This window comes from Bombus vancouverensis, chromosome 7 (assembly GCF_051014615.1).
Source record: "Bombus vancouverensis nearcticus chromosome 7, iyBomVanc1_principal, whole genome shotgun sequence".
Taxonomy (NCBI): domain Eukaryota; kingdom Metazoa; phylum Arthropoda; class Insecta; order Hymenoptera; family Apidae; genus Bombus; species Bombus vancouverensis.
In genome coordinates, this window is record NC_134917.1 from 10196426 (window position 1) to 10224421 (window position 27996).

Sequence of the window (27996 nt, forward strand, 5' to 3'; positions counted from 1 at the left end):
ACCTGAATCATTATGCGACTTTCTTCGATCAAGGCACTTACTGTCACACTGTTTACGGTGTTACTACGACTATTTATAGTCGTGAACGTATTACGCTGCTATTCACGTGAAAAGTTCACGGAAATTAAATTCCGATTTTTTACTCTCCTAATGTTATTCACAAGAAGGAATAAATGTTTCTTGATGGTCAATCAAATTTGCACCGTTTCGCATGATTTATGCGACTCCTTTTATAGTATAAGCGATTAATAGCTTATAGTCCATCATACCACTAATTTCTCATTTCCTTCGTACTATATGAATTAATAAAATTCGTATAACTATATGTGTATATATGAATATATATATATATATATATATATATATATATATATGAGTATTACGTAGGAGTCAGTAGTAAAGATATTTGCATAAAATAGAGCACTAATTTGGGAACGATCTAGTATATACAAAAGGTGTAAGCATTCTTTTATAATAAACATATATATTATTTGAAATGAATTTCCTACATGCATAACGCAGTTCCGTTAATATGTACCTACTATAAATATTGATTTGTGAATTATTCTTAATTGTATTTAATATTCCATGAAAGCTATAATTACGGTGCAACATATTATCGTATGTAACTTATGATTACAAAATATGATTGTATTTAAGTATCTTTTTTAGTGTATTATTATGCAGAATTAACAACATAAAAGAGGATATAAATATTTATATTGAGGTACAAATATTGGTTACATTTTTTTTAATTGAACTATATTTTATCACATAAATCTAGTGTTTTTTATTGTAAACCTTTTTATGTCCTAATATATTTATATATAATTTTATGAACTTTATAAAGATTCGTTTCAAATTTTATCAGATAATCGCGATAGCCGTGTCTCATTACAGTGCTAACGCAATTTCAAAATGTTTCATATAACATACATAATACATTCCTAAGACATTTCTATAATCATTTAAATATTTTCGGGAGCCACTGTATAAGTGTATAAATTACAATGTTAACCTTATCATAGATTTCTAATTTTTATAATTGGAAATGAACGTGTGCCTTTATATCTCGACCTTCCTAAAAAGGGTATTTATGAATCCAGAGATATGCAACTTTATTATGTTTATTCTTACAAGATAGATCACGTAATTATTTAGGCTTCTATTAATTATCTTTCATCGCCTTTCGTGGGATATACCAATTACACAATGAACGTACATCCTAACATGTCACGGTTGTCAATAAAGATTTCACTCTTGACATTGAGTGTAAAAGGTTTAAAAGGTTGTTTTACATCGCTTCACTATACGTATCGTCTTATTTTATGCGTTGATCATCGACGCGGAAGGTACCCATAGCAATGTAATCTCAACGAAGTCATTAATTATTCACGAGACCTTGTATCGTTCGACAATAGCGTGTCAGTACTCTCTATTTATGCACGCTATTTTTTCAATCTGTTGCTTCCGGATGCTCCTTGAGTCGGAATCTACATCTCGTGGGTGGACGTGAAATCGTGGTAAGCGTGGGTGTGGTGTGCGATAATGGATATCACGGGAGAATGAAGCACGTGCGCAGTCTCGTGTTTGTCTGGTCGCAGTCGATCAGTTTCAAGTACCATTCAACCGATAAGATCAAGATAAGGGAAGCTAACGCGTGATCTTATTCAACTTATTAAGACATCTATTTATATACTAATCAATTATTGAATCTTCGAACACAGTGATTAAATAACTGGTAATATATATGTATCTGTCACATACAAAATTATTTAATTCATTATCCTTGCCCTTGCTGTTCTTAAATTTATGTCGAAACGAAAGTGTTATATGGTAGCTTGTATAGTCTTCCTAGGACAATAGATTCTTACGTATTCGTAGAGAGTAATTTACTTTCTCAATTTGTATAGATATTAAACTCTGTAATGCTATTCTTCGAATTTTTTTAGGTAACGAATTCGATATGATAAAATCTGGAACAGCAAATTCAAAACTCTTTAAAAACACGATAAATCGTAGTCTTTAATCTGAATACATTCTAATACAAAATATAGATCGTTCATGGCGATACTACACGCGTGTAACATTAACAGCTGGTTTTACAGATCATAAAATAGATTTTTGCCCGGTAGACCAATGGAATCATGTAGTAATACGGTAACATATGAGGTGAAAAAATTATGAGATCTACGGTCGAAGCACGATGCAAATTGATTGTGTACGTTGTTAGAGGTAACACCGAGAGAGGGACATGTCTTTTTTCGCCTTTTCCTCAGATAAAATCAAGAAATAAATAATCTGCCGATAATACAGTCAGATATCGCAAGTGTGTAAAAGGGATCGCGTTCTACGTGCTATTAATCGCAGCGCAGCGAGGAGATAAAACGGAGATTGAACTGTCGTTCGGACATTCTCTCCTCTTTTCATTCTGATATCCTCTGTTCGTGGCATAAATCATTGCCTGCTTAATTGGGCAATCGATTCCTGCCGCTTTTTTCCCCATACGTCACAATCCTAATGCAGATGCTTTAACCGTGATGTATTCTAGTGCAACCGGACGAGACGATTGTTATTAATTAACCGTCGTGAAAGCCGAATGATTTCGTGGTTAGCACGAATTGTTCGCTCGCATTTGCTTTGGAAAAAGCAGAATACGCAGCAAATCGTGTGTTAAGTAACGCACACCACGTGAATGGTAAATGATTTTCAATCACGAATCATTTAACGGTTACTTCGATTGATTATGAAGCTACAGTTTTATTCGAACATCCATGAAAAGCGTCTAACGAAGGATTTCTGATCTCCTAGTTGGAGAGTCAGGTCTAAAACTATGACACGATCATTAATCACCTGTATACTAATAGCTGTGTAAACTACGAAAGGATATAGGGTAAAATATTTACTATATTGTTATACATGTTGTGCTAACTGATGGGAATACGTGGTTGTTTAAATAGTGATGCGATTTTCGTGCTCATTTACACGGTCATTGAAACTTTATAGAACTCACACGTTAATTAGTTGAATTTATATTCGGGTGATCGGAATAAAATATGAAATCGAGATGCAAAAATTAGTTCACATTTACGTTCTTAGGTTTATACTTGTTGCGAAACTTGCGCTAGGCAATATAAACATAAATACTTATTAAATACTAAATACTAATTGAATACTAATTAAATATTATAAATACTAAATACTAATTTGTGTTTGCATACACAATGGACGTTGCACGATATATCACACATAAAAGAGCATAATAAAATAGGAGCGTATAATGAAAAAAGAAATCCTTTTTATTTTCTTCTTCTTGAAAAACAAGCCCGTTGTTCGACTTTACCTTTAAATATCCTGTAATCGACAGCATTGCACCGAGACGAGAATCTCGCATTTCAGAATGTCTATTAATGCAGTATTTACTGTGCAGAGTCACGATCAAATGCAATTATCCCTTTTGTAGTGGCAACAATAAAGTGCTGCGTGACAATAGTTAGATGCCTCGGGTGTAGGCGGATAACAAGCGGCTAGTGTCGACCAATTGCCAATAAACCATTAAACAGCATTCCTCGTCATCGTATTCTTCCATTTAGATACAAACTTCAGCGTGAAGCATTCGTCGCCGTTCTACTTGATTAACGAAAAAAAAGATATTACATTACTACTTAGTACTAAGCTGATTTTATCAACAATAGATCGACTGTTTCTTTAACATTCTACAGACATTAATTGTTCTATTTAAATCTAATCGATTTTGTAAGTATAAGTCGTTGTTATAAGAAAGTTTTACAAATGTAATTAAAGATCACAGGAAAACGAGAGGAAAGTATGTTTTCGTTGATTTTTCATTTTAATATCATATTGTGATTAAGAAGAAATAGTTTAGTCTGTAGTAGTCAAAGGTTGAAAGAATTTGTTAGATCAAAAGATATACGTAGTTAAGTTCATAGAAGCCAAGTCATCCAACAATGAATATTTAAATTGTAAAATCATCTCGATAAAAGTGTGAACGAAAGTCGATTTTAAGAATGCTAAAAAATACATTGAGAAAGAAACAAATTTTTAAAAATATATACAATTTTCCTGCAGGGGATTAATTTATTACGACATACGTTCCAATTTGTACCTATGAAACGTCCGACTGATAAATATCTACATGCATCGTTTAGCAAACGATTGCCAATAGACAATAATGATATTAATCAGCTGGAAGGATAATTTAAGTTTTGATAATTGGACATCCGTATTCTGTTGTGTATTTTTTCATCCGAATCTAATCGTTATCTCTAATTAATACCCATTACTTGTGAAAATTCATAGCGGCACCAATGATAGTGGTTCACTCATTAGCAAAATCCTGTTGCGCAAATAAACTAACATTATTGGGGTCAATTAGGAACAGTATTTTGTTTGAATTTTACATTTTATTATATAATAAGTATTCATAATAAACATTCATAATAAATAATTCTTTCTTATTTCAGACAAATATATAGAATAGAACTTAATATTTTAATTAACAAAAGACGGTACGTTTCCAAAAGAGAAGTCTGTAGCCTACAATCTGTAACTTGTCAATTGACTAACACAATTAGTTGGTAAATTATTGTGCAACAGGGCCCAGATAAAGCAAATCTCCAAATATCCGATAATGGCGATGTTTCGAAATTAGTGCACGCGTCCTTCGCATTAACCACAAATGGCGAATCCGGGGAGCGTTTTATGGTCCTGAAAACATATACTGTGCGAGTATCGCGATAACGATCCGCAACTCTCGACACCTTGTCGAGTATGGATAAAAATGGCAAATCTTATGGGACTTGGCGTGGTACGCTGTTGTAACGGCAATTCTTGTGCACTGTTGTCTCTCGCGGATTGATCTGTGATCGATACACGACCGCCATATTCCTACCGTTCTCAAAGACAGACATTCCGCGTGTTCGACCTACCGTGATCGATCATTACTTCACCTATTAATCCTCCGTGTGATGCAGGTCCCGATTTCGTTTTTCCGAAGGGGAGAAACAGCGACCGTAACGCACTAATGAATTTTGATACGTTCCACGCTCAAGTCGCCGCTCGTACAATGAATACGACAGTTTACCGATACTGGCTCGTTTCTGGGCCGCATTTTTATCCTTTGAAAATTGTATTTGCGGCTGGTCGCTACAACTTTAAAGCTGTTCCAGTATATGTTAACCGAGATACCAGGCTTAAAAAGTGATCTTGCTTGGTAGGACTGTTACAGTCCTATTTATTACTGTTGACCGAATAGTCGTCAATTTAATTAATAGCGCGGAGAACAGGTGCCCCTCACTTTTGTACGTTTCTCTGTAAAGCGCTTGATGGTCATGAAAGAAAAACACGATATTATTTTTGTTAATTTTTTGATCTTAGATGTCATTTTATGACTAAAGAATGCCACTTTAATGTGACACGGTTGAGAATGAAAGAAATTTGTTTAGTTCAAAGATATAAGTCTCTTAAAAATACTTTCTAAGTTGATGAAAACAAAATAATTGAATATTCTTGCTTTGATGTAGTATTTGCAAGCGTATAGGTACGTATTGCATAGAATAGAATTAAAATTTAATTTTCATGATGAAGCTACTTTGTGATATTCTTCATGTGAAATTCTCTATAATTTTGTACAAAGTTACTGTTTAAACATTTTGTATTTTATGACTGAAACGCTGAGCTAGATTGCAAATTTTAGAAAAGGCGTTTATTATCTTTATTATCCCATACGAAGTATGTATATATATTAAACTTGTTCTAAATAGAGGAGAGTTAGGAACCCCCCGCCCCTTTCTGAGTTATTACACTGGCAATAAATCGCATAAGGTTCTCTTGACGTATATAAAGAGACCAGCTAAGGTTCACGCCTAAACTTCACGTTCTAAGTTCGTTGAACGATATTTACATTCGTTAACGAGATAAATCGGTTCGGTTTCAAATTTTCTCTATTTTTATTTGGCGCATATCTCAAGTAAAAAGTATGTTTCAATTATTATATATATATTACAATTACTAGTGTGTTATAAAATAATAAATAAAAGATTTTTACTTGGATTTATAATGCACAGATATATACATTTCATCAATTTCGTTTCATTTGAATAATGAATATAACCATATTTCGTTGCTTTATAAAATAAGGTTACGAATAAAATATTATTTGATCCTTTTAAATGACTGTTTGAGTAATTGATGTGTGTACGAAAACCTTGAAACTGTAATAAAGCGGCTTTGTGTGATCGGAACCGTAACATCGTAACGGAAGCTCATTCTTTAACGTTTGTCGCCTGTGGCGTAGCAATTATTTTACGTGTGTGCAGATTGTTTCATGCTTCACGAATTTCTGCAAAAGCATTTAATGTCCGTTTCATTTATGATAATGAAAACGTGAAACTTATGTCACTCTAATTATCCAATGAATCTTAATTATGTATATCTGAAACCATACAAATTTTAACGAATCGTATAATAATAAATTTTTCATTTATTTCAAATAGTAAAAAATCATAAATAATGAAATAGATCATTGAATTTCTATTCAAGTACATACAGTTTCACTGTATAATTAAGATTACTAGGGGAAGAAATACAAATATAGTATTTAACGTATAGTGTCTGTTACGATTAAATGATACCTGTACAAATATCTCATATTCTTACATTATCGATAAAAATATTTCTACATCTTCTTGCCATATTTACTAACTTATTCTGTAAAGTTATTTTTGTCAAACTTTGTGCAAGACAATTTACCATTAGATAAAGTTGTGCAAGGAAGAAGATTCGCTGAAACAATGCAATCGACGTTCAGTATCTTCGTTCTAGATCTTTCATAACAGGCGTCTAGTTCCTGTAGTCACGAAAACGAGAGTACAAGCTGCTTCGTACCAAACAGAGAATGCCAAACTATCGCAATGACAGTTCTATCGTCGCGTGATTTTGCATAAACTCTCTGCAATCGTTCGATCTTCCTAGGAGACCGCTTTCTAATACGAATATTCTCAGTAATCATTATTATTTGCTAGAACGATGTTGTTAACAATGTAAATTGCCGTGGTGAACATATAATAAACCATTTAATACGAGTTCTATTTATTCTGTAACTATCTTCACATCTTTTGATTATACCTATAATCATCTCAGTTTAACATAATAATAATTTTTCGGTTATGATCACTTTCAGTAAGAGAAAATGCAAGAAATAATGCAAGAAGTCATTGTACATACTAACTTGTTAGATTTTATAATTAAAAAGTGTTAGTATTATAAATTCATCTTTTCACGTTTAATTTCACGTATTATTATTCATGGTTAATAAAAAAAATAATTCTCTCACAAGCTAAAAAGAGTTTAGTTCTGACGGATAATTCTGGAGAATTCTTAAAATATTTTATATCTTTTTGTGAATATTTTAAGCATTAGGTGTAATATTATGACAGTATTTACCTTAAAAAATTGAACTCTGTATTTCCATTTCCACAGGCTATTGTAAAATGCAAATAAAATGATAATATCGTAATACTTGCTACCATACACAACTATTAAAATTCCTGTTATTTTGTACACCATGTTATATATCATATTGTATACCTATTCAATAGACTGCTACACTTACAGTATTTTACGTATACTCTGGTATACAGTGCATAATGTCAGTTATAAAACATGTTGGAGAAACTGCAGCGGGATTCAGAGTACTGGAAACAGTAATAAAATTCAGTTTCACCATCACTCTTTCTTAATATTTTCTCATAATAATACCTTCGTAACATCGTTAGTTTAACAAAGTTGAATAGGTAGCTCGAAAGTATTTAGTTAATTGTTAGTCTCGTCAAATGGTGTGCAGTTGACTGTTTCCTAACGCAAAACTTATAATAATCGTATCGATGTATATGTAAGAGGAAAGTAACCTTAAGTTCATAAACGTTACCTGCAAACTTATTGCAAAGAGTGTTGCATCATATGCGTCGCCATTAATCTTTGAAAAGATTTTTGTTTTTTATTATGGCATAGTCGAAGTAATTAACACACTTTAAAGTGAGTTGATTTTACTGTTAGAACTATTTAAGGAAAGAATGTAACATTGGAATGATCGAATATGATAATGAAAAAGTATTGCGCGTAGCATAAAAATGATAAGTAGAGATTGATAAATTCTATGATACTATTAATTGAAGCAGTTGTTCTTTCGCATATGATGTTGATCGAAAAACTAAACTTGAACACAAATGTGGAACTTAGGCGGTAACCTAGAGTAGTAAAAAGATCGACAAAAACTTTCACTTCCGGAATTGTTAAAGTAAAAGAAAAATTTTTTATAATAACACTTGTTTAGTATAAACTGGGCTATCATACGATTATAATGATTTTTCTTTTCCAAATTGAATTTCTTATAAGGTATGAGTCATGATTTTACGTCATGTTACACTTTCAGATTCATATATTATCGACAGTTTTTGAAGCGAATACAAAAGTTTCTAACACAAGGTCAATCAGAATCAGTCATTTAGAATTTGCTTCTTTTCCTTTTAAAAGTATTTGCAGTGTTGGCTATAAGTGCCGATATAGCTTTATAATGACTTAATTACTGCTAATTTAATTACATTTTTACGATAGCAGAAGTTGTGAAGGTAGAAGTTGCGGTAACATGCTATCAGTCATAATAAATTATAGGTTTCTTACAATTGTAACCTTGCGTGTTTTCTATAAAAATAAATGTAAGGAAAAACTATAAAATATTTGCACATCGAGATTACAATCCTGTCTGTCTCATAAATTAGTTTCAAAATCTTTCGTACAATTTAAAATTTAGATGTAATGCACATTTATTGTAATGATATGATATCGCTTTTCATATATTTTATACTTGATATTCAATTCGGTAAAGATATTCAAGAGCAAACGACTTTTACAAAATTTCAATAAATTTATGCGATCAAATCTTGTAATCGATGATCAACAATTTTAAACAACTTCTAACAAGATTTGTGCATTCGCTTCGGCAGATAAATATAAGAATATATTATATTGAAAAAAGGAAAAAGAATTATTGATGATAGCAATGTTTGTTGTTACGCCAACAAAACAATATGAAATATGAAACAAACTGTATCTGTATATAAGCTAAAGTTAATGTCTATAGATAATTTGAACAATATTTGCTAACCTTTGTGCAATTACAATGCTCTGACATCAAGATAAGACGCTGTCAATACGTACATATATACATTGTGATTTAAGTACCTGTCAAAACGATATATATCTTGTATGAATAGTTTCCATGCCCCCAATCCCAAGTAAGATTGACAGTTTCTTATGCAAATAAGCTTACATACATAAGCTTATTGTTTACGAAATATTAATAGCAGCTGCAATACGTAAAGTACCTATTATTAAAAAATGAAAAATGATCATTAAGGTATTGGAAAAATATATCTGTTTCAAAATATCTTTGAACAATAATAGATTGCAACAATTAATTATTAAAATAAATATTAAAATAACTTTAATACTTATGGTTACTTTCCAAACTATGAAGTGAATTTTGTAGGAACGTGTGATGATATTATTAGTTAGTTATAAATTATGAACAAGCTAATAATTATTACCATCTGGTACTTGTACTTTTACTTCTGGAAAAATTACAATCAATGAATCTTTCTCCTTACATAATTATTTCCGCAACACACGTAAGAAATGAAGTTGTGTATGTCTTCTGGCAGATATTTTATTTTTGTTTCAGGATAACCCTGTGTAATTTTGTGGTCGTTTTGGAACTATTCCAAAACAAGCAAGGTAAACCCTTTGCGGTTCGAAGAAAGTTTGACGAAACGTGTTCATACTTCTCAGATCGCAACCTTGACTTATCGTTGCGTAATTAAATGACAAGTTTATGCTTGTAATAATAAGACATGATTCTATATATATCGAGATATAGATCCTTAATTTACTTATTACTATCTTTACGATTTATATAAAAAATACTAATGAATTTATTTTATTCAGTGGTTCTATAATATTATAACACGTTCTCGGACAGTAGTGTATATATGACTAACTTATTAATAATTTTCAACAATTTTACGAAAAAATATTATTTTATCGCGTTTTTTTTCAATAAAATTCACTGGAAGATACAAAACACAAAAATGAATACCGTTCCACTCTCCATTAAACATTCAGTGGTATTAAAGTTGCGCGTGAAATAATACGTACATAGTTATGCTTTTTGCATTTCTTGTTATCTGTTTCATACAGTCAACGATGGCGATATTTCATTGCTGATAAGCGTTCAAAGCAATAGATTCAAACGTTAATGGAGAATAAATTCTTTCATTGCCAATAATTCCAAGCGATCTGAATACATTTCATAAATACCTTTCTTCGTTTAGATCGTATTAAAACAAAAAAAAAAAAAACAAACAGTAATGTTATCAGTAGACAGATATTTCCATCGATAAGAAAATTGATCTAATTATTATTTTATAGCTGTGCAATTAGGGAAATCTGGGGCAAATATAAGATTTTATTGTTTAGAGAAATTACTAAAACGACAAAAATAAACGTATGTTTTTGTCAACCTTTTCCAGTTTGAAATGAAATTAGTGTTTTAAACCAAAATTAGTTCAGTGTGGAATAGTGTACTTTCTCGACCAGTTTTCATGTGACCGTAATATGGTGTAAAATACGCGGACGTATTGCTTTCACTGGTCGTCGTCGAAAGCAATCATCCAATACGCTCAGGTCATCCATGTCGTACACTCAACGAGATGAAACATAACTTTCATCTTATAGCGGATATTCAGCAGTTACATCCTACTAATGAATGCATTTTCTCAATATAGAAATCTAGAAATGTATCTAGAAATCGTCCTAAAAAATGAGTTGTAAATAAAAAATTATATTAGTAACATTATAACTGTTGGTTATTGGATATATTCGCTACCAGTCAAATTAATTTTTCCAAACTGTTTCTAAAAATTTAAGAAAACAATGTACTTCTAGTTCGTACTTTACCTTGCAACCAGAATGAGAAAGTACTATAAAATAATCCTCATAGAGTTTCAAATTGCCTCAATTAAATGAGAAAGAAAAGAGCTACACTTAATGTGGAAATAATTTATACTTGCCTAATAATAACGAAAGAAGATTGTATTATAATTCTAACATTATCGTGATATAACACTTCTTTGCCGTATTATATTCCATATACAATAGATGTGCGAACATTTACTTTCGAGCCATTATTTTGCATATATATACATTATATAACAAAAATTTAACGTATAGTTGTTACAGTTACGCAATTACGTCGCTCGTTTGTAAGGACAGAAAACACAAGTAAGTGTACTTTCATGTTATGGTACTATAATAACCATAAAAAGATGCTTTACCGCACACGTAATGTATTACAAAAAGTGAAGTGATACTAGACAAGAAGATGTATGTGTTTACCCTCTGTAGATGCCTGCACACGAAAGTAAGAAAAAAATGTTTATCATGAAAGAGTCATTACGAAGCTATTTCCGTGAAATCAGAAGTAACTAGTCGACGATGACAGATGAAATCTATAAGTTTGGCGGACACGTGATACATACTCGTTTCGTGTTTATAATGCCCCTTAATTCGGATGCCGATTGCGCAACGATCCACAAGTTTGACACGTTTGAATTTCTCCCAAATCGTCGTCACTCACATCGTATCATCGATACGGAATGTATGAAAAGCTTTCATTTCTGACACCAGGTCTAAAATATAGGCTTTAGATTACACTGTCGACATAATGAAGATATATGAATGTAAAAACGTAAAATTAAAACGCAACAATCAGAGATGATGCATTTATAAATTACAAAGTGAATCACGATAGCACGAATACGAAAGTATATGTATAAATTGAAATAAGAATTTCGAATTAAAAATAAATTACAGAAAGTGGAGTACGAATCGAATGCCTGTACATCGCATAGTCTAATAATTATATTTCAAACGCATACATAAATATAATATGGAAAAACTTGTCATATTATATGTAATTTTCTTAGAGATTTCAGTTTCGTTAAGACATGAAGCTATCGTTAAATAACGCTAACATAACACGAAAGTTCGACTTTCTCGTTATATAATTTTTCATAAATTTTATTTAATGCTCCGTTCAATTCGCACATTTCTTCGTGTATCTGTAATACTTTACATTCCAGTACTTGTAAATCTATATTATACATAAAAAACAAATTCGAATTTAACTGCAAAGATAATAGAAAATATATGTATTGATCACTCTAAAATTGTACTAAGAACGATTACATCTATTTTTATCGTTATATTACTACGTTATAACATATGAAATATTCATGATGAAATAAGCTCTTATCTATAAACATACAAATGCTCGTATTAAAAACGAACATGTAACTTAACATAATGAACGACGTATACCTCAATGACTGCATCATATTAATAAGTTGAAATGACCTCAGTCTTTGAAAAAAATACTGAAGGACAACTTATGACCCTGTTGCTAGAAATGCGGAGAAAATTATACATGGCTACTGACATTGTAGCATATCGATAGACCACATTCTAACCTGCAATCTTCCGCAATCCAGGGTATAAGCTGAAGAATTTATCCGTTGATATTCACGTGACTATTAGCTGGTTCTATCCTGGACGAGCTTCTATGAAGATTCAGGAGCCTGGCATCGAAGGCGCAGTAAATCATGACTGCGGATCTAATGCTGAATAGGTCAATATACACCTTCCATCACATTGCACTTTATCTTTTGCTTTCACATGTATAAGTGTGCTTATAACTGCATTAATAGCGCATAGTGTCACTTTACGAAGATACTTATACACATATACACTTTCTTACATACATAAGTTGTGTGACGGTTAAAAGACATTCGTCCTATGCACACTTTCCAAGAGATTCTGCTGAAGAGACCATAGACTATTGTTGCAACGACCTAATTGCATAAAATCATCAATCGTTCGTAACTGTTATCCGGTAGAATAAATTTTACCATCAGACGACGTACCTTCGAATTATCGAAAGTGGTAAATAGTCTGAACGATTAGATTCGTTAAAACCTCACCCGTCTCTCGCCATTTTCATACGCGCCCTTCAAATTATACGCTTTGTCCTAACATTCGATTTCGTATAACCGCCTATTTAATTAGATATTTATATTAATTACTCGAATAGAAATTATCGCCTTAATTTTACTCTCAATAATATAAAGATCGAGTATCTGAGCTCGATGTTAAACGTACAAATGAAAAATCGGCAAAACTTTTCTCATTTCCAGATGAAGTTGGTGCGGTGTTGCATCACATATGTATATTGCCATTGCACAGTATGCAAAGTGATACGTAGTTTCGTTTCCCTGCTCCGATCGCACTCGCATAATTGACAAAATTATTGCGAATAAATCACGAAGAGCATCAATAACGTTGACTCGTTGTATGTTGTGCAAACACATAGCACTGCTTCCTAGTTTCTCCTTCGATCGAACGAAGCAGTACTAGTTTATCGTGGAACACGAGCTCGTCGTTTATACAATAGTTTTATTATAATGCAACCGAGGTGAGGAGAATATGAGAAGGTTGATACCAACCTACCAGTGTCCTTGCATTCTTGACAATCGCCGTCCCAAATGCCAGGACGCTCCTTCTTCTTTTCTTTCACCTTCATAGAGATGAACCTTAAACCTCAATACGAGAAGTTCGCGCTTGGCAGAATGGGATCCTGATCGCCACCGGATTAACAGACGCTTCCAGTGACCTTTGTATATTGCCTCGTGCCAGGTTAAACTATGTGATTATAGTCACGTGCAGAATGCCATTCCTTTAACCTTAGCGCTGCTTTGTGCATCGCTGCAGAAATCAACTATTGTTCCATTTAACTAGAATAATACCCCTGTTTACTGAACCTCGAAAAATTTAAATTATGATTTTATCGATTAGTATTTGAGCATGACTATTGGATAATGTGAAAGAGTAATATATTTTACGATATATTTGAATTGCAACACTATTCTCATTATCAATATTATCAATATCATTTACTTATCGTTTCGTTAACTGCCTTGCAAATTTTATATATTTTGAAGCCTGGGAGCACTACACCATAACATTTGATTTTTGCGAAATATATTGTATTTGCGCGTTTTTCTTCTGACAGTATCATCTAAATAGATTATTCACATTGTTAAAAATTGTCTAGTACATGAAATTTATCTTATTTTAATCACTGCAAAAATTTAAAAACGTGAGTCACCGTTGACTAACGTGAAAGGGAACGAGTTGACATAGTGTTCTAAAGTAAATTACGCCAAGATACTTTGGTTCGTGGAATTCTAATGTAAGAAAAATTACTTATTCCTTGTTTATTCATTAATAACATAATTTGAAAATCAAACAATAACGAGTGGCAATTAAGATTATTCTGTTCTAAGAACGACGTATTATTCGGTCCAACGATAAATGATTTATGACTGTATCTAAAACAGACATTATCAACAGATCTATTCATGACATTTGGTGTAATGAACATTAGCAGACAACACAATATAACCAGCGTCGTCAATGGCTAGTCGATTAACGAGATAATAAGCCAACGACTCGTCAGCCAATGGCTCATAATGAGGAATCGTGCGTAATGATCGTACGTGAATGACATATCAACGACAAGACAATCGTATAAGATCGAAGCACTTCTTATGTCGACGGTATAATAAATCCGTGAGCTGTGCAAAAAAATTCTACAATTCCTGAAAATGACAAGTAGAAAGTACATGACGAGTGTACAAATCAGAATCAAAGATTTAACAAGTCCTACAGTTCGTAATAGTATCCATTAAATTACGTGTGTACTAATTAAAATTAGAACAGGGTGCTGTCAATTCGATGAGACATTCATTAAATCCCCCTGGGAATTCACAGGAATTTAAAAAGGCAAATAGAATCCCTACTCTTAAATTAATATATTATCATATTTAATAATGTGTCATTAATATATTATCTAATGTATCATGTAGTACAAACTTTTACAATTTTCTTATTATGTTACAATTGTTCTAATATTAAAATAAGTAAATAATACGTACAATGAGAAATGCCATAATATGTCTTATGATTAGTATAAACAATAGAATAATAGGAATGTTTATATCTATTATAACATATTGCAATACATTTTTAAAATAGAGAAATGTAACATATGATTTAACATTTAACAAAAGTGCAAAAAATACACGTTAAGAAAAGATACAAATATTTTATATGAAGAATAAATATTGGAAATAACAATATTCTGACAATGTGAGGAACAGAGAGAAGATAGCACCGTTGTGTAAATCTGGCACAATATCGAACATCGATCGCATGATTGTGCCGGCATTTAGGAGAAAACCTTTTCACCCGGCGCTCCCTCGACTAACGGATAGAACAGAAATCGCTCGTTTCATGCTTTGGTACCCTGGCTACCATTCTGTACTACGTTCCGTTGCGAAACGGCGAAAAACCAAATCTTGCGCTGACTTTTGTTGTCGAGCTAGACTTTCGATCATCCGGCAAGCAAATTACGATCTGCCAGATTATTCGGTTTGTGGTTTAACCGCGAAACCTTTAGAAATTGCACTATTAAGAAAACAGATCAAACTGTGCAAGCAAATATCTGTGAAAGCCTTGTTCTTACAATTTGTGAATCTTACCATTAAAATATCGATCTGTCTAACAACAAGGAATAAATTCAATTAGATCTTAATCCATAATAATTTCAAATGAAACGAATTATATTTCGATCTTCGACAAAAGAAAGTTTACGTTAGTAAGAAATGTGAATTTATTCTATTACGCTTATTACGCTTATTATTATATTATTATATTATACATCTTGTATTTACTAATGGAAATTTATTTTAATATTCTTGTTACCAAAGATTTCGGTACTGAATATTCTTCATTATTGTACTTATTGTTATTATTAAAGTTGTTATTATATAGTTTTTATGCTCTCAGGACATGGAGTTTCTTTTGTAAGATAATAATAGATCAATAAATATAAAAATATTCTACTACTATATATTTTTTAAAAACGAGTCACTTTGACTGGCTTTAGTAGAGATAGCTACGACTCAAATGCCAGTAGTTCTAGTGTTAAAATATAAATACGTAGTTATATTATGAAATTCATTATATATGCTGTAGATTTATTTATAGCTTCTGATAGATACGAAATTAATTAAAATGCAAAACAAAGTTCACGCCATGAAGGATTAATCGTTTAATCACTCAAGAAACGTTCGTTCCCTCGCGACACAAGAGAAATTAATATAGTAATATCGAAGGTCTCGATCTTTGAACATATCTTTATTTAATCATCAATTCTTTAATCTCCAATAAATATATAATTTATCGTTTTAGTATAATTAATCGTTAATTGTCACAGCAAGAAACGTTTTAAAATGACTGGTCTAAACGGCGTCACTTACGAATAAAAAGTACAGCAGCTGCTAAAAGTTTTCGGCCAAGGTGTAATTTCATTATAGTATTCAAATAAGGTGTCTTGAAAGCGAAGATTTGCTGTTGCAATGGGGAATGTACTGTGTTTTAAAAGATATAAGATATAACGTTATAAAATATTTTGTAAGAAGAATTTCGTTAACGTCTAATTTAAATAGAAATCGAGTTACAAGTTGATTGAAAACTTTTGACACTCACTCTACGTGTTATTAACACGTTTTATCCTTCACGATAAGATAGATAATAAAAAGTGATAAATCTCAATATAAGAATCAGGCTTAAAAATAAAATTATGCTCTTCATTTACATAACTTTTCACTATCACTTTTTACATAACAACCTATCTAGGTACAATTGTACAAATTCAAGCTAAACCTTGAGAAAATATTAAAAATGGAAAAAAGAAGAAATTGAATTTCTTACTACTCGAGATGTTTACAAAGCATCGAGCAAAATTCTTTGCCTAAAGTTGTACAAATATTTCCATAAATACAACACCTGAATTATGTATATCTCTAATGTATCTCGAATCCCAAATATTCAAACGCTTCCATGTGTTTTCGATAATTCCAGACAAATAAATTCTCCAATTTCGACAGACTTTCTAACGCACGTAAATCGACCACTGCCATAGGATTTGGCTGATAGAACCATAGTGACTAAACACAAAGTGTTTCCTTCGTTCGAGTGTACTAGTGACGTATCGAGTGATGCAATTAATCGATGATAACTGTAATTAAGAGAAACTCTCGTTAGAAGTTTTATCGAGATACCTGACCTCACAGGTTATAGTGGCGATCTACCGCGTCGGAACTCGAGTCACCGCAAGTATTGGCTCCGTTTTCACGATTTCTGGATTCCAAAGCCGTCGCCGGAGCAACAGCCACGGAGCACATTTTTCTTACTTGCGACACGAAAGCAACACGTTGCGAAATAGAACAGTGACATAAGTATTATCCGATGTTTAGGCTTCCGATTTCACCAGCCCTTTCATCTCCAGGTGACAAGGATTCACATTTATCTTCGAATGTTCTTTATCCACGAGCTGTAACGAGCTTTACTTGTCTCTGACGACTGAGATTACAGCCAGTGATATCGTTTAGATACAATGGAAAGCTGAAATCGTACGATTAATTGGCTTTTTGTTCGACTTACTTGGAATAGTGGAATTTCTACGGGAATAATTTCACTTTTATTCTATTTGTGGTACATTCGAACCTCCAATATCCGACTTAAAAATTTCTGCTATAAAATGTGTTCAAGTCAAACGTTGATTTAAAAATGTAATTGTTCTCGGTGTTAAGAGATGAACCTCTTAGAAGCTAAGTTGATCAACTGCAGTTTTTATGCAGTTATCAATGTTATATTATCGGAATACGTAATTAATATTCAACATATCAGAAAGATATCTCATTTTCATAAATTTATTTATGATAAAGAGGTGGCATGAATAATCCCAAATAATAGTGTTTTATAATTGTCGCGTCTCTATGTATCTTGATTTATGGAGTTAATACGATATCTTAGCGATTTAATGTTTCATGGTGTATTAAAATACGTCATTCTGAAACATAGACTTCTTAAATATAAGGGAAATTACTTTTCCAAAAATCTCAAAAAGCTTAAACATGCAGTGATGCCACTTTTTACATTAATTTCACTAAACAATTCACAAATCCATGCTTTCAATCCACTCTATAGGCAAATTTCGCGTTCGCAAAAGCAATCACGCTTGACTTATTGCACGGCTTAAGCAATTACCCGTTAAGTCTTTTAATGAGACACTTCAATTAAAGGTAGTCGTAATTGCAATCTGTGTGTTATTGCCGGTATACTAATCAGGAACACAACATAGAAAATAGTGATTTATCGTGCATCTTGAAATTTCAACATTCACACTGTTCGTCACTGTATTATCCTGCGAATGATCCTGTCTCTCTCGATAAATTATGATACTTATTTACACCTACTCGTATCGTTCCAAGCAAACAGGCTGTGAATACGCGAAACCGCTACACGGTGTCTGTAATTGATTACCTCCGTAATTTAATTACGATCATCTGGCTGATGAGTTGTACATTAAACGAAAGCGCGAGCGCTCTCTAACCAACGATCAAGTTCGTATGTTTACGTAGCCGTTCATCAGATTCGTGCCAGTGGATTGGACAAAACGACAGCCACATAGGTATGACGAATCGCGCCACACTTGATTGACTGTCATCCTCTTTCGAAGGCAGTGAGAGCTCTTAAGGACTATAGGCAACCGGCTTTCTTGCATGTTTGCGACCAGGAAGGGATCTCACCGAGATTACATCGACATCTTGAAATATTTCCGTGTCTCTCTGAGACGCGTATAACAACACAGTGCGCTGACCACGTGAAAAAAGAAGAAGTTTCACGCGGACGCAATGCTCGAGGAATGTACAGCCAGACGAATCTTTGAACGAGGTATAAGCGACCTCTCTAACAAGGGTTTCCGTGCGCGCGTAAAGAACGTTTTTCATTCGTCCTGAATTCCTGTTAATTGTACCTGACGTCCGGATCGAACGCAACCATTCGGTTTTTTAAAGTTAGATCGTGGAATGAAAACGCATTACGATTATGATCGTCCGATGGTGTTTCGAAAGTGACGTATGGTGTTGCTTAAAAGAAATGGAATAAAAAGTATATTCCGTATTTGGAAGGAGTTTTATATAGCCGAGGGAAATTATCGTGGTGAATAAATAAGTTTTTACGAATGTTCTATGTCTCTTTGTTCTAATTGCATCTATAAACGAATATACACGAAATTCCACGTTTAATTAATAACGCGCGAAGAAAACGTAGTAGGGTCGCTTTCGTTGAATTTTTAATTGACAAGTGTAGGATTAGCTGGAGTAGAAAAATAGGAAAGCTGAATCGTCATGATTTTCGCCTGTGATCGTCGAGTAATATCCACATTATCGCAAGCATGAGACGTTCCATTCGGAAACTTTAGATCTATCAAATACGGTCATGGCTGTCTCACGTTATCGTCGCCCATTACAATCGTCGGTAGCGTTAGTTCATTTACATAAGCTATCTACTACTATTGTCGATTACTATTTCTTAATTACCGAGATAATCGAGGAGACGACCTTCGCGCATTGTTCATCCTCGTTCATACATCAACTTGTAAATGAATCGCGCTCTCATCTATCGATGAATCAGAAGGACGAGGTTCCGGCACGTCGCGTCGTTCGGTTTTTTCCTCCAGTTGCTCCTTTTTCTCACGCTGCCTTCCTATAAATCACCGTGTTAGATAATCACCGTTGACTGCTAAGGAATTCGAGTAAAATCTCGTACGTATTAGTCAAGTTACCTGAATTCAAGCCTGTTGAGCTCGAGTAACGTGATTTTCAAGGATAATGGAAAATAAAAAGAAAACAATTATACATAGGTACATATTTGATGCACTTATTTAAAATATCAATTATAATCATAATCATAATGGAAATATTACATACGCGAACTAAACGAGCAACCAGAGAATGCTTTTGCTCCCGCTTTATCTTCTCATTCGTTTCGTTTTTACTAACTCTTAAATACGCCTTTAAGAATAGCCGGTGGTAGTAAAAAGCGATTCACGGCAAACCACATGCGCTACCTAATTATTACAAACTGTACGCGTATCAACATGAAAGGTAGCCATGTGCATGGTATACAATCGTCGACTAATCTACACGACGATATCACTGTTGTACTTGCAAGACGACCATCTGCAAAGTATAATCCTCGACGTGGAAACGGGCAAACAAAGAAGCTGGCATTTGAATGCCAGCGATTGGCATGATCGGGCAACAGACTTCGTGATCCTGCGAAATTGCGACGTCCATGCCTCTGCCTCTTTATTGCTTCTTCGCCGGTAACGCCCGGATCTCGATCTTCGAGTTCGTGCATTTCGTTAATGAAGCGCTAGACATTCCGTTTCGTTTACCACATCGTATAATTGTTTCATGTATTCTCTATTATGAAAGTTGAAAAGACTGCGCGGCGTATGTATTAAAAGGCATTTGAAGTGTTTATTGAACATAGACAAACTAATTAAACTCTTCATGGCGTAAATCGATTCTTTAATTTCTACATACACGGTACGTGGAAAGTGATTATTGTGTATTGTTACGTTATCAATCAAATTAGAAATAAACAGATATCGTTGAACAAACGAATATAGAGGTTGCTGTATCTAAGAGCAGGGATATCGTCGAATCATTTATAATAAAAAAAGTATCTATGCGACGTTTTCTATTTGATGGCTTTACTTTCTCGTAGTTCGAGTTTAGCGATGAGTCAGAATAATTGTATTTTATTCTAGTCTAATGTCCGTGCGCGCGTTTCTCGCGACGTAGCATTAACGCTACGCTTGCATCTATCGAGTCGGTATTACGACACTGCGTTTTCGTATTTTACAGAAGGGAAACCCGTCGAACTATGCTGCTATGTATGTACGACGTATAGATAATGACTATTATGCATACAATAATAGGGATATTACGAAGTGGTACCTACTAGTAATAGATACTCATCGTTTAACAAACTGAAGATTTTGAATTAATGATATCTATGAAGTTTAAGTATATTTCTTTTATGCAAGCATGCAAAAGAGTGATCGTGTATAGAATGATTGGATGATAGTAAAAATAGGCTTCACTCCTATGTAGATTAAACGTGAAGATAATTGATTCAAGTTAACAATTAATGGTCGTGTCAGTGATTTATTAAACGTAATTAATGTTTGCAAGATAGATTTCAATAGAACGTTACATACAGAAATTATAATAAAGAAAACATTGACGTTAAACGAAAACGATATCATTTATAACATTATTTTATTTAGTAAAACTCGTTTGCTACGGAAGAATATGTATTAATATTTACTGAATAATAATTGAATTAACTTTTAATGATGTTAGGGAGGTCATAAATTTACTGGATGTTTAATTATGAGATATTGATCGTTAAAAGTAGTTAAATTCGGTTTGCACGCGATAGATTACTATGTAAATGTAATTGAACAAATCTGTGTTGTAATAACATAATCGTTTTATTGTAACAAAATGTTTTCTTTTCCTTAGAGGTAGTCTTTCGATAATGAAATTATTACTCTGACTTCCAGAACTGACATTTTATTTTCGTGGTAAATATTCAATGTAAACGTTAAGCTTGTTCAAATACATAATTCCCAAACTATTTGATTAAAGATACTTTTTATTAAAGCGTGAAGAATATTTATAGTTAAGGAAAGTAATAATATTTCTGACGCGAGAATGCTTGAACTGTAAGTGGGTAATGCAAGTTTACAGCCTAATATTCTTTCCACAAAGATCACTGCATTGAACACCTACTCTCTGATATACATCTCCATGCATTCCATTTAAACGTAATTATGATATATGTGGTTCAATTTTTCATTTCCTTTAATTAAAAGTTCACCAGTTTTAGAGAAATTAATGTGGCATGTTTAATATAGAAACGGTTACATTTCCTGATTATTTCTTATAAGAAACAAACATTCATTATACAGTACTATCAACTGACATTAAAATTATAGAAATAAGTGCATAGTTACTAAATAAGTCTCCAGAAATGAAAGTGGTATAGGTAAAAAGTGTTGGAGAATTTAACTTCATTAAGGGAATACTTCCGTGTTTCCATCCACAAACTGTATGTAATATTCCAATGAAGCAAGATCGATACTTTCCATTAAACTTGGATATCTAGAATAGTGTTGCCTAAGACACTTAAGTAAACTGATTTGCTATACAAAATATAAATGGATCATACCGAAGTTCTAATAAAAAAAAAAATAATAACTAATGATACTAGTAAGTGAGTTGCGATAATAATTAGTTTGAAACTGAAACAAATTATAAGTAGATTACGTTGATTGTATAACATATCTATATGATTTAAAGTTATGTTAAATATGTGTAGCATTTAAGAGAAAATAATATTCTATTTTTACGTAAGTATTCTAAAATTGTATATTAGATTTTGAAATTAAAATTTTCACTACAATACTGCAAGCAGTTCTGTGCTATTATTTTTATTATATATTTTTTAAAGATTAGTACAGAATTTAAATTAAATTAATAATTTCATGTATGATTTAAGATATATTTAGAAACGTCATGTGTTACATTTAAATATAAAATCTAATAAATTAACAAATACATATCTTTATAACAATCGATCATGTTACTAATTTGAACAATTAATAGTACAAATATGTCTATTTTAATAAATTTTCTCTTGGTACAAGCAAATTATTCATTGCTCTGTAAGTTTTAAGCTATTTGAGATTTTGATCATTATTAAAAGTATGATCATTAGTCGATAAGTTTGCTTCCTTTTATCCCTACATAAGAAATATTTATAATACCAGCACTACAGACAGAGTATGAATCACAGACAGGTCTCTATGATAATTCCTATGTTCGCCGTAACAAATCGCAGAGGGCGTAAGAAACACTAACTTTCCCGCTGGTCGGTATTTCAGCATCTGAGATACGAAGTCTCATTAACGTCACGTCTGTTCTGTCTTTAATCAATGGTTATTCTTGCAGGGAATATATTTATCTACCTTTGAATCATACTCAATCGATATACTCACTAAAGTGCCATCTATTAGTAAGACATTCAACATCTCGTTGAATATTTGTACTCAATAGCTAAAGTATCTTTTGTAGTTTCAGTTTAGTACCATTGTTAATTTTGAGTGGGTAACAAAATAAACATAATTGTTTTTAAATAAATTTCATCTTTTATTACGAAATATGATGTAAAACGTGATAATAAATTATTAAATATTAAATATAGTACATACATAAATATGTTGTTTTCATAAATACTTGATATAAATATAAATATGTCGTTTTTATAAATAGTTAATATAAATAATAAATACGTCACTTATAAATAGATCTACGGTATAAATACCTAATCGATAATACTGAACAATATATAACCTATTACAATTATTGTCTTTCATTGATTCCTATTCACTAATACGATCAATTATTAGGAAGATAGTTTTCCTAGATAACTGATTATCACAAATTGCACCCAAGAATTCTTCGAAAAGGCACTTCAAAGAGGTTCATTTTAATAAATAACTATTGTTCTAAATAAATAATGAATAGATAATAAATACTAATTCTAATGCTCGATGATCGTAATAAATAGTGTTCATGAATAAATAAATTAAGTAACATGATGCCATTTCAACTGCGTTTCGCAATTGTCAGGTTATCTCGAACGATTTTATCACAGCTGACTTTAGCTGTTGTCGTTTATTAGTCATGCATATTGTGACACGACTTTGCTTCCCTCGACGATCGGAATTCTATGTCGTAAATTCTCGATCAATTTCGCTCTTGATCAAATATCTTAAGGAAAAATCGTGATAAGTCATATTTTTGGCCCTTCACTAGAGAGCAATTTTCAAATTTAAAACACGCCATCAATTAATTCCATTCGAACAGAGCTCTACTTCTATTTCGTTTTGGGATTAAAATTTCCCCATAAATACTTCAAAAATATCGATTGTTATAACATTAGTCAAGCTTCTGATTTTTTACAAAATATAAGAATTTACTTTTAAAAGAATTATGGTTTCGAAACTAGCAATTTGTTTCCTCCTTCGACTTGTTCTTACTGAGATACTTTCCTTTAGCTAAGAATTAATATGAAAATTATGACAACAGACCATGACTTATCACATTGTTCACATGTGATCTTCAATTGCTGTTACAAAAGGAGGCAACTCCACTTCACGGTAATCTGAGTAAACCATGAAACAGCAATCGAAAATCAGCCAAAATTAAACCCATTTTTCAAACGTTTCCAACACGAGACCTTCCTTTTTCCATCGCAATAAATACTTTTTAAATTGATAATTATTAAAATATTAGAACCGCCTCCTCATTACCGCAAATCCTTCAATTGCGTTCGTCATATCATTTTCGTCGAACCTGTTATCGATTGTCGCAAATAAAACGTTCGACATTTTTACTATCGAATTCGAACGTTATTGTCAGACGTTTCTTCCGGCGCTACTTAATAATTGAAAACGTGCCTCCAAGCGTGAAGATAATCTCTGTACTTGAGAAGCACGCCCCAGTCACGAATAAGTCTTCTAGTATCGTCCTCAGGGTTTCGTTCTACCTTGTTCATGATGCTCCTTTCTACACGCGATGGAATCCGAAGAGACGGCATGGCCACGATATTGCTTTCTACTTCGCACAGCATCATCATCAGGTAAGACTGCGTCGTCTTTAGAGCTTTGTATTTTTTCAAACTCATCTCGTCCTCTAACAATTCCTCGAACGCTACAGCAAATTTTTGAAGATCCGTGTGCAACTTTGGAAAATGATTGACGATCTGTAAGAGGAATTAAAATCGTTTGTCATATCTCTGTCGATGACTCATAAAGAAAAGGAATATAAGAGAACCTATAGGTTACAGCTACGTTGAAATTGATTCTTGAAAGATAGTATGCTTTAATAGAATTTTTGTTTGTAATTCTCAAATCTTGTAGAATTACTTGAAATTAAGCAAATATAGGTCGCTATAAAAAATATCTATTTTTTTATCGCTTCAGGTTCTAATACGAATTAACTAAATTTTAACGCAATGTATTCTTTTATGTAACTCACACCTGCTATATTAATCTATTTTGTTCAAACAACATATACATGCGTCTACAATTTAATTTCCCCTATACTATGTTATACGATATTACAACATTTCCAACGATATTATATTTAAATGGTACCATTAACAAATCTGTTATCGAATTCATAAAATTGCAATGTACATAAAATTACAATATTATAACGTAATTTCGAACTCTTTTACAACTCTGCGATGATGGCTTTATCGCCGAGTCAGTAACAAAAAGATAGCATTTTAAAAATTCAGTCACTCAAACAATCCATCAATGGATTACGTATCAATAGATCGATCACGATTGTGTCACCTGTTTCACACTTCAATTAGTCTAAGAAATCTTTTCCAACGGAAGATAGAAAAAAGCGAAGCACGCGACGTGTAAAAAGAATCGATATCGTCTGTCGTTGAAACGTGCCGGTGTGAAGAAAGAAAAAAAAGAGCGGCGGTATACATCAGGGAGTACCCTGAACGTTATCACGGATGCGTTATCAACGTGCACGCATCGTTCTGGAGGACAAGCGCGATTACGCAGTCGCGCGACCCGGCTAACATGAGCAATCGTGTACACCGAATACGCCAAGTTGCATTGCGCGCGCAAACCTCGAACAGCCGCGCACGCTTCTGTTTCCCTGCTACTTTATAATAATTACCGTCTCATTAAAATTTGTTATTTAACGTTACGTTAATTAATTGCAACATCGGGATGCTTGGTCAATTGGCCTGGCCGGTGAAAATACGTGCGACCAGCAGCTCTCACCTGTCCTCTCGCGAGTCCGCCGCGCCGCACCTTCTTTCGCCCCGTTTATCCGCGCGCCCCGAAGCTTTCCACGCTCGATGAATATTTATGCAAGGGGGAGCTAAATTAACCGCGTAAAAGAGAATCTTAATTAACCAGCGATACGAACGATAATTAGGTACACCTTTCGGAATGTTGGACACGATGATTCTTCTACTGGCGCGAAATCGTCGTTCTTCGGAGACGAGTAATCTCTTTTTCGTGTTACCGGAGAAATATCGAAGAAACTTTTTAAATAACTTGTCGTTTGATTTTCGTACACTCTATATATTGTGTTGCTTTTGAGCGAAGGGTGGCTGATCTCACTTAAGAAATTTATAAACGAAAGCAGTTTACGTGGAAGATAAAAATCTCAGTCGGAGATCTTTGCTTTGATAAGACGACAAACCGTGATCGAACTATTTTGAAGAAACTCTTCGAGCGTTATACTTGCTGGTTATATGGTTCTCTTCTAGTTTTGAAAATTATTGATCCTATTTGAAAAAAATACAGGAATAAGGAATAATTGATAACGTACTGGAGAAGACGAAGGAGCAAACGATTCTCAGTCAAATATTCTCGTTTTCATATAAACAAATAGACTGTGCCATTCTGTTATTTCGACGAAACTTTTCGAACATTATACCGATTCTAATTCAACGATTCTCAAACAAGAATATTTATCTGAAAGGTAAAACTGTCAAAGATCTTCGATTTGATGGAAAGACAAATCGCGTCTGAACTACTATAATATCGAACCTCGATCGTTATATAGTCAATTTGACAAGCAAAAGGAAAACACGAAGAACAAAAGACAAAGAATGTCAGAAATTAAACTCACCGTTTGCGAATTAGTGTTAGCCAGATTCTTGATCATATGCGTGTCCTTCTCGCCCGGAACCCAGTTCGGGATGTACTGATACTCTTCAACACCGATTCGAACATTCTCGTACAGGTACTCGTAGTCTCGGCTTAAATAATCATTGATAGTCAATTCGTGTTGTAGCCTGAGATTTTGTATACTGTTGCTGGTTTCTTGTTCGATGTTCGTGTCCAAATAATCGTCGATTTCTAGTTCTTCGCCACACGGTAAATGCCACATCGGTAAATTCGATCTGGTGTGTCTTCTTGGCGCTGCAGACACAGCAGCGAGTATCGAGATCAACAGGTAACCACGTGAGACGAACATTTTCGCGATTATAAATAATAAATTAAATAAGTTAAATATGTTTCGAAGATTTTGATTGCGTGGTGTGTAGAACTATCGTAGCGCGTTCGTTCGCTGTAGCTTTTATCAATCGAAGCGTACGATTTGGCTAAAGCGATGTTAGCGATTGGCGTGAGATCGTGAACTGAGATTGTCAAACTCTCGTGCTTCCATCTTATATACGACATTGTGTAAACAATCGGACGTATATACGCACGCACGTTCGATGACGGGGTGGCGGCTTATGTTTTGTCCAAGTTTTTCGCCGCTCTGCTGAAACTCTTCTTCGAAGCGATTTTTTTTCGAAAATACGACCTACGCCCTGGCTGATTCACGTAACTCTCGTCGCGAAACTATCTGTAGTCACGAACTAATCGTTACGGTAACGTTCGATAGTAATAGAGGTAAATGGCGTGAATTGCAATAAACTCTCTGATATTTATAATTCCGTAATAAGATACGGCGCGACGCGACGTAGCAGCTGATTAGATGTGTCATATCACCAAATGTTAAAATCGACGTAATCGCTTCCTCGTCATCGCATTCCGACCTACAAATTACGATTTTTACGTTCCTCCTCTATGACGAGCTACCTCGCTTCATGAATAAAATTATTCTTTTATCGTTGTTGTTTTTTTTCTTTCGTAAAATCAAAAGTATGGAAAAATTATTTATTTTAATCGAATATACGAGCCGCTACGTTAACTCAGCGAAACAAGAAGCGGGGACAATGGGTGAGATTGTACACCATACGCATCAATCGGATGCTTTGGTATTT

General features: G+C 33.2%; 2 protein-coding genes across 2 annotated transcripts in view; one reads left to right on the top strand and one right to left on the bottom strand.

Annotated features, from left to right (window-relative positions):
- The window catches only part of LOC117159026 (A-type potassium channel modulatory protein KCNIP1), a 434143-nt gene that overhangs the window by 13266 nt on the left and 392881 nt on the right, over window positions 1-27996 (top strand). The gene's annotated exons all lie outside the window — the stretch shown is intronic.
- On the bottom strand, window positions 23489-27604 carry LOC117159061 (uncharacterized). Its single transcript, XM_033338574.2, has 2 exons — window positions 26853-27604; window positions 23489-24945 (listed from the first exon to the last, which is right to left on the bottom strand). The coding sequence occupies exons 1-2, from the start codon at window positions 27198-27200 to the stop codon at window positions 24622-24624; spliced, it is 672 nt and encodes a 223-aa protein (XP_033194465.1). The 5' UTR covers window positions 27201-27604; the 3' UTR covers window positions 23489-24621.

Excerpts from the sequence above, each read along its gene's own strand:
- LOC117159061 (XM_033338574.2), bottom strand. The coding sequence starts at position 27,200 with ATGTTCGTCTCACGTGGTTACCTGTTGATCTCGATACTCGCTGCTGTG. Across the intron at positions 24,946-26,852 it reads CTAACACTAATTCGCAAACG|ATCGTCAATCATTTTCCAAA; the intron begins GTGAGTTTAATT and ends TTCCTCTTACAG.